General features: G+C 42.6%; 1 protein-coding gene across 1 annotated transcript in view; it reads right to left on the bottom strand.

Annotated features, from left to right (window-relative positions):
- Positions 1-12,319, bottom strand: part of Nsd3 (nuclear receptor binding SET domain protein 3) — a 119,084-nt gene that overhangs the window by 52,531 nt on the left and 54,234 nt on the right. Inside the window, exons 5-7 of the mRNA XM_059244254.1 lie at positions 8,309-8,463; positions 5,206-5,721; positions 2,207-2,333 (exon numbers count right to left, since the gene is read on the bottom strand). Of these exons, the coding sequence (XP_059100237.1) occupies positions 2,207-2,333; positions 5,206-5,721; positions 8,309-8,463 (798 nt within the window). The remainder of the gene's footprint in view (positions 1-2,206; positions 2,334-5,205; positions 5,722-8,308; positions 8,464-12,319) is intronic.

The following is a 12,319-nucleotide window of genomic DNA, read 5'->3' as shown; positions in this document are numbered from 1 at the left end:
TAAAAACTAACATGCCTACTTGAGCAGCTGAGGCCGAAGGGTTTTGTTTTGAATAGTCACAGCAAGCACATATCACATCCTGGCCTCAGTCACTTGCTCATCTCCAGCTTCGCTTTACTGATGGTGTCTGACATGATGCAAGCAGCAGATCCACTGCCACCTGCTACCCCTTGGTTCTTTAGCTCGGCTTCCTTTCCCGACTTGACACTGGATAAAGACTCTGCTTACTGTGCCTCCTTAACTGTGCCCAGTGCCTTCCTGAATGCTCTTGCTCTGCCCTGCATCCCTCCCACCAGTTTAGAGAGCTTGCCCAAGTCTTTTTCTGAATGGTGGTTATTATACAGTTATTGCAATAATTCAAACTCTGTATCCTCCATCACAGATTTGCCTGGATTACTACTGATTCAAGAGCTCTACGTCTGCTTTTCCAGACCCCGACTCTTCCAGAAGATAATTTGCTCAGTACATTATTACAGTACATTAAGAAGGACACTGGGTCAGTGAGATGGCTGGGTGGGTAAAGGCACGTGCCACCACGACTGAGCTCCATCCTGGGACCCCACTGTGGAAGAGCAGACCCCAGTTCTGCAGGCTTTTCCTGACCTCTGTGTGCATCCACAGTGGCACACATACAAATAAACAGTATATCATTTTTTAAAAAGGAGAAGTATGTATTTGGTCTTTGCTCTTCATTCCCAAATCCTTTCTAATTCTCTGAGTGGTACGAACGCATATCTGTCCTGTTTAGTCTTTGCTCTGGTTCTAAGTAGATGACAGAGGATCTGTCTTTTACTGAAGTGAGATAACTCCTGATGGGCTGCTGAGCAGAGGCTAGGCACTAGAAGGACAGAGCCACACTAAGTTTGTAGTTCCAAGCCTGAATTCCTGCCCAAGAAGGGCAGACAGGCTGCAGCCAAGTTAATAACAGGGTGTACCTACGTGATGAAGCCTCCTGAAATCCTCTGAACTATGGCCTTAGAACTTTCCGATGAGGACACGAGAGGTACAGCTCTCTGTATCTGCTGTCAGGGAGTCTCTTCAGCTGCCTGCATGTCTGTACCCTCTGTGGCATCTTTAATAACAAATTGGTACGCTTCAATGAAGTGCCTACCTGACTTCTGTGAGCCATTCTAGCAAATGACTCTCACAGGTAGTCCTCCGAGATCCACATGCATGCCATGGCATGTGTGCACGTGCACACACACTCACACACAAATAAATAATGTAATTAAAATTTTAAATCAAAACAGAGCCTTCAACCTTCCAAAGGCACACCCTTACTAAATACACGGATTTTTCTTCCTGTGTTTTGTTGTTCCCTTTCATTCTGTTTTATATGGCCCTGGCAGGCCTGGGGAACTTGCTGTGTGGACCAGACTGGCCTCAAATTCACAGAGATCCACCTGCCTCTGCCTCCCACTCCCTGCTTCAGGCATTTCTCTTTTAAGGAAGAGTAACGGTGCTTAGTTTTCAGTTCAGGGTGTCTGTTAATCAGAGAACCATCACATTAGAGTACCTAGGTCCTGGGTCCAGAGCTACAGACACTGCAACATCTACCAACAACTGTGTTTCCAATCGAGGAGAAAGGAGCAAATGGTGAGGAGGAGGAGGATGTCTACTGCTGCTGGAAGAGTAAGCTGCTGTCCTATGCACAGAGAAAGGACTTAGAACACGTTTACAACTCATAGCTACACTCGCCCCCATCTCGTTTATTTATTGATTTAGAGCTGGGGTGTTGCTGGTTTCTTTTGGCTGGGATTACATGCTCACTACCATACTCAGCATAGAACTTATAGCTATATTCTTAATTATGGGACTATCCTAGCATTTAAATTCCTGTAGGGAAAAGAACGGCGAATAAAGTTCTCTAGTTCTGCTTCATTCTTTTCCTATTAAAATAATTGCTTTTAAAATAAAAATCTTTAAATTTAATTTTATGTGAATGAGTATTGTGCCTACATGTCTATCTGTCTGTCTGTCTGTGTACCATGTGTGTACCCAATGCCTGTAGAGGCCGGGAGAGGGAGTTAGATCCCCTGGGACTGGAGATACAGAGGTAGCAGACAAAGGAAGGCTTGTCACTATGAAACACTTATGCACGTGTGCCACTGCGATCTGTTTTCATTCATCACAATTTCCCTTCAATAATGAAAGCTGCTTCGGAACCTCTCGGGATGGACCCAGGTACCCCGTCGGTCATACCCACCTGCAGAGCCAGATGTTGCCTCGGGAGATGACGTGTTCTGAGTTGGCTTCTCATTTCTCTGACTCGGCGAGGAGATTATAAGCCTGTCTTGCCCCCTGACACTTATTTCTGTTTTGTTACCAATTCCCTTTAAAATGAGGCAGAATAAGAAACAAGTGATTAGCAGGCACATAGTATCGTGAGCTTATAAAGATGGTTTAACATAATCATAATTTGCTCAAACTTGTCAATTATGACTAGTCATTATCAGAAAAATTTTATTAAGTCACCAGGATGTATTTTAAAATATACAATGAGATCACTTGAAGGAAAAATGAAAACTATTTGCCTTAAGTCCAAGTGATAAATACCCTTAATAAATGAACCTGCACCATCCCATTTTCTGTCAAAAACAAAATAGTCCCTAGTCTGAACAGTTTCTTTCTTTACACCACTGTCATTTGGTGAAGTCATCTGTCACAAAAGTAGAAAGGCCAATGTGCCTTGAGATGAGAATATCTTTAAATAAAGATATATGCCATTTATGTTTATAAAATGTGATCAAATAGGTCACATGGAGCAGAAAGCAGGTTCAGTTAACTTAGATATTAATTTAGGTATTTTTTTTAAGATTTATTTATTATGTATACAGTGTTCTGTCTGCAGGCCAGAAGAGGGCACCAGATCTCATTACAGATGGTTGTGAGACACCATATGGTTGCTGGGAATTAAACTCGGGACCTCAGAAAGAGCAGCCAGTGCTCTTAACCTCTGAGCCATCTCTCCAGCCTCTAATTTAGGTAATTTTAATGTATTGAAATAAGAGCCATTTTAAGTGTTCTATTTATTTTTCAAAAGATCTATTTGTTTTTAAAGATTTATTTTCATTTTATGTGTATAAGTACTTTGCTCGCATGTATGTGCACCAACCACATGCATGCCTGCCGAGACCAGAATGTGGCCTTGGATCTCTGGAACTGGAACGATGGCTGTGAGTCACCATGCGGGTGCTGGGAACCAAACCCAGATCTACAAAAGCAGTGAATGTTCCTAAGGGCTGAGTCATCTCTCCAGCCCCCAAAGATCAGTTTTATCTTGAATTTCCTTTAATAGTTTTAGGGTAAAGGGGTATTTTTTCATACAGAAGCAAATAAAACTATCTTTAAGAATAAAGGCAATTTGCATTCAAACACTATGCAAATGTTGCTATCAAAAGAGTCACAAGAGGGCTGGAGAGATGGCTCAGTGGTTAGGAGTACTTGCTGCTCTCCCAGGGAACCGAGTCCCGGCCCCAACACCAATGTTTTGGGGCTCACAATTGCCTGTAGCTCCAGCCCCAAGGGATCTGAAACTCTCTCTGGCAAGGAAAGGAAATGAGAAAGGGGAAAGAGAGGAAGGAGGGGAGAGGAGAAAGTAAAGGAAAAAGAAAACGGAGAAGTGGAAACTATACTTCAAGCATTTCTGGGGAGCTGAGCCCTACTGAAATCAATTAAGCCCGCCAGCAGAAACAGATGAGTGGAGGACCCTTAACATTTCTAAGAACGTTCTAAGTCTGAAGCATCCCTACATTTAATCAACTATTTTAATGTGCATATGGTAATGGAGAAAAAAAGCACAGAATTCCTTAATATACACATGTATAAGATGCAACTAAATCAAAATCACAAACCCCAGACTAAGGAGCAGGTTGTGAGGTATGCACATATTCCAGTGTTACAAAAAACTCTGACACCTTCAAGCCAAAGACTGTCTTCAGTGGAAATCCAGGGCAGACTGGTAGAGGTTTTCAGTAGCTGATCTATACCAATGAATCACCTTTTCCTCACCACAGGTCATTATAGGATCAACATAGCAATGAAATGTCTCTAAAATTCACTGAGATAACCTAAGCTAAGAGGAAGCCAACAAAACTCCTGGCTCAGCAATGCCAAACTGAGTGTGGCCTTGACTGAAGCAGCTTCAAGCTAGATTAAGGGAAGGACTGAGCAAGGTACAGGCACAACTGTTAGGAGAAGTCCTGGCCAGGAGGCACAATCAGCCCATATTTTTATTTTTTGAGACAAGGTTTTGCTATGTAGCGCAGGCTGGCCTTGAGCCTCTGCCTTCTGAGTGCTAGAACAATAGGCACATACTACCAAGCCCAGTCAGAGGAGTATATTATCTAATAGAACTCACAATCTGAAGAGTTAAGGACATGCAAGAAATCCTCACTAAATCTGCACAGTCCAACACAGTAGCCACATGTGGCTGACCTGAAATGTGGTGAGTCTCAGTTAAGATGTAAGCCATGGCTGGCGGATGCAGCTTGGTTGGTCCAGAGCTTGTCTAATGTGCAGGATTCCTAGAACCAGCTGCATGTGGCATGTCTACAATCCCAGCACTTGGGAGGCAGAGGGAAGAGAATAAGAGGTGCAGGGTCATACTCAACTACATAGTTTAAGGCTAGCCTGGGCTATATAAGACACTAGAGAGGTGGGTGGAGGAGGATAGACATCGAATTCCAAACACTTAGATGAGAGAAAAAAGTAGGAAACAGCTCATCAACCACCTTGTACTGACACATATTGAAATAATGTTTAGGTACATTGAGTTAAATGAACTGTGTAGTTAAAATGCAAACAAAACAAAACAAAAAAGCCACTGCCGGTACAACCAAACAGATCAGCAGGCACAATTGTTCCAGTAGATTTTTATATATATATATAACAATTCAGATAAAAGAAAAATTTTAATAAAAATCATACTTTACAACAAAGAAAAACTAACTCTACGAATGAGAAACAGGCAAGCTGCCCGGTTTTTTCCATTACTTTCAGGAGCTAAGCTCCATCCTGGCTGCATTGCTCAAGATTAATCGACTACAGATGGGAGTCTTACAACAGGGAAACGGGAGAACACAGCTTTTTGCCCAGAGTAAACGAGACTGTGTGCTTCAAATGCAGTGGATCCAAGGGCACTTAAATCACATTCTTAAGTGGTTTTAGTACCATTTCCCCAAGCCCCTAGAGAACAAGAGGTACCTTCGTTGAATAAACAAACTGATCAATGAACTTCCCATCTCCTGTCGCGTTCTGAAGAGCAAACACTTGTTCAATTTTCACAACTGGAGACATATTACACTTCTGCAAATCTAGGCTCCCTTTGTGCATTGTGATGGAGGCTGGTAAGGATTTCCTCGCGGCCGCTGTTTTCCAGGCTATTTTAACAGGAGGGGGCTCTTCCTCCTCCACACTTGTGTGCCGCCTCTGGCTCTGTCTCCGAAGGTCAGTACTTGACTGTGAGGAGGCCACCCCCCCAGCATTGGTCTGTTCTGGCTGACTATTGAGCACAGATCTTGGTCTTCGAGGTTTCTTAACTTCGGTCTTGGAGGTAACGTTCTTCTTTGCTTGGGATGAAGCCTCTTCTGGCTGCTTGTCAATGTAGATGAAAGTGTACTGTTCCACTCTCTCTTCCCGAGTCATCTTCAAAGCCTTCTCCGCATGCGCAATGCCAATGTCCCACTGGGCGCGCTCTCTCTGAGGCCGGGGTTTCCGAATCTTTATAAAAAAGATACAGGCATTAGATGAAATTTTAGAGATCTTTTTTAGTCCAACAAGCACATTAAAACCGACATGTATTTTCCAGGCACTCTGCCATTTTTTTCAAGTACACATAAATACTTTTAGATTCTCCAGACAAATAAATGGAATGTGCTGATCCCTCACCATTAATAAACTATTATTACTGCTGGGTGGTGGTGGTGGTGGCACACTCCTTTAATCCAGCACTTTGGAGGCGGAGGCAGAGGCAGGTGGATCTCTGAGTTCGAGGCCAGCCTGGTCTACAGGTGAGTTCCAGAACAGCCAAGGCTACACAGAGAAACCCTGTCTTAAAAAGTGGGGGAAAAAAAAAAAAAACAACAAAACCAAAAAACAAAAAAACAAAAAAATAAATAAGCATTCAAGCTAGTATTACTCTATTAAATGTCATGAAGGTCTGTTCTTTTATCTACATTTCTTTTGTTGATCACTCTGCTGAAGAACACCCCAAAGAGGAGTTGTCCTTCCACATCATATTTACTCAATAGTAATAATGGAAACGAAGAAAGACTATAGAAATGACTTGTTTTCAGGGGCCAATAAACACTAACATTAAACATGCCACTCCCACGTTACTATTTCCTCCATAGGTAGGCAAGGAAGTCAGGCACGTTTGGAGATGTGGCCAGCCCACGTTTGGAGATGGGGCCAGCCCAGGTTTGGAGATGGGGCCAGCCCACGTTTGGAGATGTGGGCCAGTCTATGCCAATAAGCAAACATGGATGGACTGAGAGAAAGGAGAAAACCCAAGGAAGCAACAAAACCAAGAAAAGTGTGTGTTGGGGGATGGGGCGGTGATGATCAAACCCTGAATCCCTTTCCACAGTGGTTGAGCAGAAGAGTCGGGTGGGCAGGAGGGGAAGAAAGCTTTGAACAAAAGTGTGTGAGGTGACCAGGGAAGTTAATGGAAAGTGATGAGCAAAGCATCTAAGAGCTGTTGAGATGGGCCTGAGGTGGCTCGGCAGGTAGAGGCACTTGTCTCCAGGCCTCACTAACATCCCTGGGACCACAAGGCAGAAGGGGGGAAACAACTTCCCCAAGTTCCCCTCTGACCTCCACAGACACATCGTGTCAACTATACATGGGTACCCAAAAGAAATGTAACAATAGGGCCGGGCACGGTGGCACACACTGTCAATCCCAGGACTCAGGAAGCACAGAAACGCAGGTCTGTGGGAGTTTAAGGCCAGCCTGGTCTACGAAGCAAATTCTAGGCCAGGCAGAGTTAATTAGTGAGACCCTATCTCAAACAACAACAATAAATTCAGTAATAATAAAAAAATTTTTTTAGGAGTCAGACTATAAGATGCTATAGTATACACTAAATGTCGATGACTAAATCTTTAAAATACAAGCCTGATAAAAATCAATTAAAATCCTTTTTATGTATTGAAATTTGCTTAGGCCCAGTACTTGGGAGGCAGAGGCAGAGGCAGATTTCCGTGAGTGTGAGGCCAGCCTGGTAGTTTCAGGACATAATGAGTTTCAGGACAGCCAAGGATACAAAGGGAGACCCTGCCTGGAAAAGCCACTCCCTCCCTCCAAAGACCAGAAGACCAGAGTTTGATTCCCAATACCCACAGCAGGCAGGCATCGCACAACTGCCCACTAGTCCAGCTCCAAAGGATCCGATGCTTCTGGACTCTGTTTTTTGTTTTAATATAAAGAAGAAGAAAAGAAGAAGGAGAAGGAAGAGGAGAAGGAAGAAAATGAGAAGAATTTTTTAAAAGCCTGTGATAAAAGTTGGTGGTTTTGTTGGTGGTGGTTAAAACTCTGGATTTGAACCCAGAAACTTGCCTGTTCTTGCCTCCTAAATGCTGCGATTAAAGGCACGTGACATCACTCCTAGCCAAAATGTAGCTTTTAAAAGTATAAAAATTAGGCCGGGCGGCGGCGGTGGTGGCGCACGCCTTTAATCCCAGCACTCGGGAGGCAGAGCCAGGAGGATCTCTGAAAGTTCGAGGCCAGCCTGTGCTACCAAGTGAGTCCCAGGAAAGGCGCAAAGCTACACAGAGAAACCCTGTCTCAAAAAAAAAAAAAAAAAAAAAAGTATAAAAATTAGAAATTTCTGAATTATAAGAGGCCTACTTTAATTTCATGATATACTTGAAAAAAAATCATCCTTATGAAACCCAGCACTAGATACAATGAATACATGAAAATAACGTAATTAAAACATAACCAAGTTAAAAAGATAAATAAAAGAATCAACAAAACATACTGAGAATTCATTTCCAAAGTCTAATATTCGCCACCACTTCAAATGTACTGAAGTTCCCTAACTCTTGTTCTAGTCCCTGGGTCTCTAACTCTTGTGGCCTGAGACTGACCGACCGACCAGTAACTTTGAAGTGCTGCCTCACTAATGAGTGCCTGGATGACAGGCACTCACCACTCTGACCAGTTGTAAATGTGTTAATGTGTTAACGCACAGTGGAGGTAGAGTTGAGCAGCAGACTGCTTGTCTGTCATGGGAAAGACCCTGGCTTCCATCTCCAATGGAACAAACAAAACAAAGCCCACGTATGGGCTGTCAGTTAGTTACCTTTTGTTTTTCAGAGTGGTTGCTGGCTTGTTTGGTTGCCTCGGCTAGTAACTCTTCATACTGTTCGTGACCTTTATACTCCCGTACCCGTTTCTCATGAACCCATGCCCTCTCTGGCTGGTTGCTAAAAAATTGGACATGATATTCCCGGGCACCTGTAAGTAAAAATTCATATTAATTATGTTAGGACATAAAAATCCACATATAATTTGCCAAAGGGATCTTGAAATACAGTTTTCTCAGTATTTTTTTCCATTAAAACTTGGACATTTAAAATTGCCCAAACACTCAGTAACCTCATAACTTTAATGGCTACTATAAAATCATTCCACATGATTAAAATCAGGGTAGCAAGTTTTAAGAGAAAGAAATGTGAAATTCAGTTAATCACCCCATTTATTACTTTGATTATATAATTTATTTTTTACTTGTCTCTAATATTTTTACAAACTGGAATATAAGTACACAATGTTTCCTTCCCAAACTGTACATGTTTCCTTGGACTTTTAAGAGCCAAGTACTGACCAGATCATTTTTCTAGCTATATAAACGTAAGATTGTTTTAGGGGAACTGTGACCTCTATAGTACTGTCATAATAATATTGCTGATTTCTCCTTTACGCTTCAGACAAAAGCAACAGCAGATAAAATGTCTGGCATCACGACACAAATACTGCATGGAACTCCACCCAGCTGCTGGGTGCTTCACCACCATACACTGGCACTTTTTTAAAAGGATAGTTTCATGTGATATCCTTAATAAACCAGCAAAAATGATTAATTTTCCTACATTTCAGCCTTGAATCTATGCCTCTTTAATACTCCGTGTGATAAGAAAACAAGAGAAATGAATGAGACACTTCTGCATCCTGGACAGTGAAGGCTGCTGCATTGAGGGGAGCATTAATTATGGTCATTTGGTGGCAAGATGGAATATCTGTCACTAGAAAATGTGCCTTTCTGCTGCTATTCAGACATGAGCAGGTGGCAGGTGTCTCTCAAGAATGAACTTCTATTTCGAGGAAAACAGCACTATTTGTTATCAATAATACAGTTTGACCTTTCAGATCATTATTAGAATTCTGGGAAACCTGCCTTTGCCTCTTTGAGTTCGCTTACTTCCCCAAATCAAAGAACTCCTGAAAAAATAAGTGGTGATTTAGAAGAATATCTAGCTAGGCAACAGGTGGATCTCTTTTACTCTAAGGCTAGCATGGTCTACATAGAGTTCCAGGACAGCCAAGGCTACATAGAGAGACCCTGTCTCAAAAAGAAAGGAGGAGGAGGAGAAGGAGGAAGAAAGGAGAAAGGAGAAAGGAAGAGGAGAAGAAAAGCTACAAACTAATGTGTCAACTTATGAGAGATCTACATGACTCACTAAAACAAGAAATTTATTTATTTATTCATTTATTTGTTTGTTCGTTCATTCATTCATTCATTCATTCATTCATTCATTCATTATTTATTTATTGAGGCAGGGTTTCTCTGTGTAGCTCTGGCTGTCCTGAAACTCACTCTGTAGACCAGGCTGGCCTCAAACTCACAGAGATCCACCTGCCTCTGCCTCCCGAGTACTGGGATTAAAGGCGTGTGCCACCACCGCCTGGCATCTTTTTTTTTTTTTAAATATTTATTTGTTTTTTAAAAATGATTCTTTGCCAGGTGGTGGTGGCACATACCTTTAATCCCAGTACTTGGGAGGCAGAGGCAGGTGGATCTGTGAGTTTGAGGCCAGCCTGGTCTACAGAGTGAGATCCAGGACAGGCTCCAAAACTACACAGAAAAACCCTGTCTCAAAAAAACGAAAACAAAACCAAAAACCAAACCAAACAAACAAACAAACAAACAAAAAGACTAGGGATGTAGCTCAATATCAGAGCACGTATAGGGGACCTTGGGATCAATCCCCAGCTTTTCTCACCCACAAATCTAAAAAGCAAGAGCAAAAATAAAGTAAATCCTGAAGACATGAAAACTCAAGAAGCAAACGCGTGTCTCTGAACAACTGACTAAATTTTCTACACTTCCTGTCAAAGGTGCATCATACAAGGAATGTTTTTATATATGAGAAATAACGCAGGGCTGAGAGATGGCCACGTGAAGAGTACACCCTGCTCTTCCAGAGCACTGGAGTCTGTCCCCAGCACCCACATCAGTTGGCTCGTAACTACCTGTAACTCCAGCTCCAAGGGGAATCTTGTACCTCTAACCCGGGTGGTCACCTGTACTTAGGTGCGCATACCCACACCCCAAATTTTGAAATAATTTTAAAAAATCTATTTCAAAGTAGAGGCTGGAAAGACGGCAAAGCAGTTAAGAGTATGTTGCTCTTGCAGAGGATCAGGGCTGTTTTCAGCACCACGTGGCAGCTCACAACCATCTGTATGTAACTCCATAGATGCAATACTCTTTTTCCGGCACCCTCAAGCACCAGGGACACATATGGTGCATATACATACATGCAGGCAAAACACTCATACACATAAATATTTTTAAGCAAAATGATGTAAAGCTAAAACTATGTACTTTTATAATTTTAAAAATATTACTAAGCCAGGTACACACCTTTGGTGCACACCTTTGATTCCAGCACTCACGAGGCTCAGGCAGGTGGATCTCTGTGAGTTCGAGGCCTGCCTGGTCTACATAGTGAGTTCCAGGATAGCCAGCCTACACAGAGAAACTCTGTCTACAAAACAGACAAATTTAAAAACTAGTAATAAATAAACAGATAATAAAAATATTGCTGGTGTTAAAGCAAGCATGGGAAGACTGCTGAGAGGTGCGTGCCTTTCCTCCCAGCACTCAGGAAGCAGAGGCTGACAAGTGTCTGTGAGTTCCAGGCTAGCCTGGTCTACATAACGAATTCCAGGCCAGTAAAGGCTGCATAATGAGAGCTGGTCCCAAGAAGGGAGGAAGGGAGGGGAGGGAGAGAGGATGCAGGATGGAAGGGAAGAGAAAGCATGCATGCGGAATGAGGCTGGGAAAAGAGAAGCTGGCTCAGCAGACAAACACACTTGCCACACAAGCATGAGGAGCTGAGTCATATCCTCAGCCCCTGGAAGAAATCCAGGCAAGGCCTCCTGTGCCTGTAGCTCAGGGCTGTAGGAAATGGAGACAGGATTGGTGGGGCTCTGTGGCCATCAGATAAGCTCCAGCTTCAGGGAGAGATCCTGACTCAAAAGGAATACGGTGGAGACTGACTGACAGTAGGACACCCCACGTCCTCCTCCAGCTTAGTGTGTGCACAGGTACACACACCTACACGCACACAGAGGACAAGTGCAGGTGCTCTATGAGGCAGTACTCCGGAAGCATGAGGACCTCAGGTTCCAGGTCAGCCGAGGTGACACAGTGCCGTACTTCAAAACCAAAACCAACTTCCTCCCCAGGAAAAACCCTCTATCAAAGACCTTCATTTACATGTTTGTTAATTATAAATATGTGCAGAGAAAAAGAATCACCTCAAATTTTTCAAAATTTCCTTTTATTTTACAAATACAGTGTGTGTAGGTGTTTGGCCTGCATGTATGTCTGCACACGTGTGCCTGGTGTTCAAGGAGGGCTGAAGAGGACATGAGAACCTTGGAACTGGATTAAAGATGGTATGTGGGTGCTCGGAACTGACCTGGGTCCTTCAGAAGAGCAGCCAGTGGTGTTAACTGCTAAACCTTCTCTCCAGCCTCCCTCAAATTGTAATAGTATTTACACAGATGCAAGAAGAGATTATGGATACCTGTTGGTTTCTGACATCATACTCAGAGTTTTGCTCTTCCCCAATTAATATACAGTATTTAAAAAATATTAAAAGCATTAATTTCAACTTAAAATGAGAACTAAATGAAGATACAATTTAAAATAGAAATGTGGACTAAAATTCTTTCAACATACCCTCGCAAGGAGTTATCATCTATTTATTTGTTTGTTTGTTTGTTTATTAGTTTTTCCAGACAGGGTTTCTCTGTGAAACAGTCCTGGCTGTCTTAAACTTGTTTTGTAGACCAGGCTGGC

The sequence above is a fragment of the Peromyscus eremicus genome, chromosome 17, assembly GCF_949786415.1.
Source record: "Peromyscus eremicus chromosome 17, PerEre_H2_v1, whole genome shotgun sequence".
NCBI classification, from domain to species: Eukaryota; Metazoa; Chordata; class Mammalia; order Rodentia; family Cricetidae; genus Peromyscus; species Peromyscus eremicus.
Note: the sequence above shows the minus strand (reverse complement) of the source record. Positions and strands in the feature narration are given on the sequence as shown.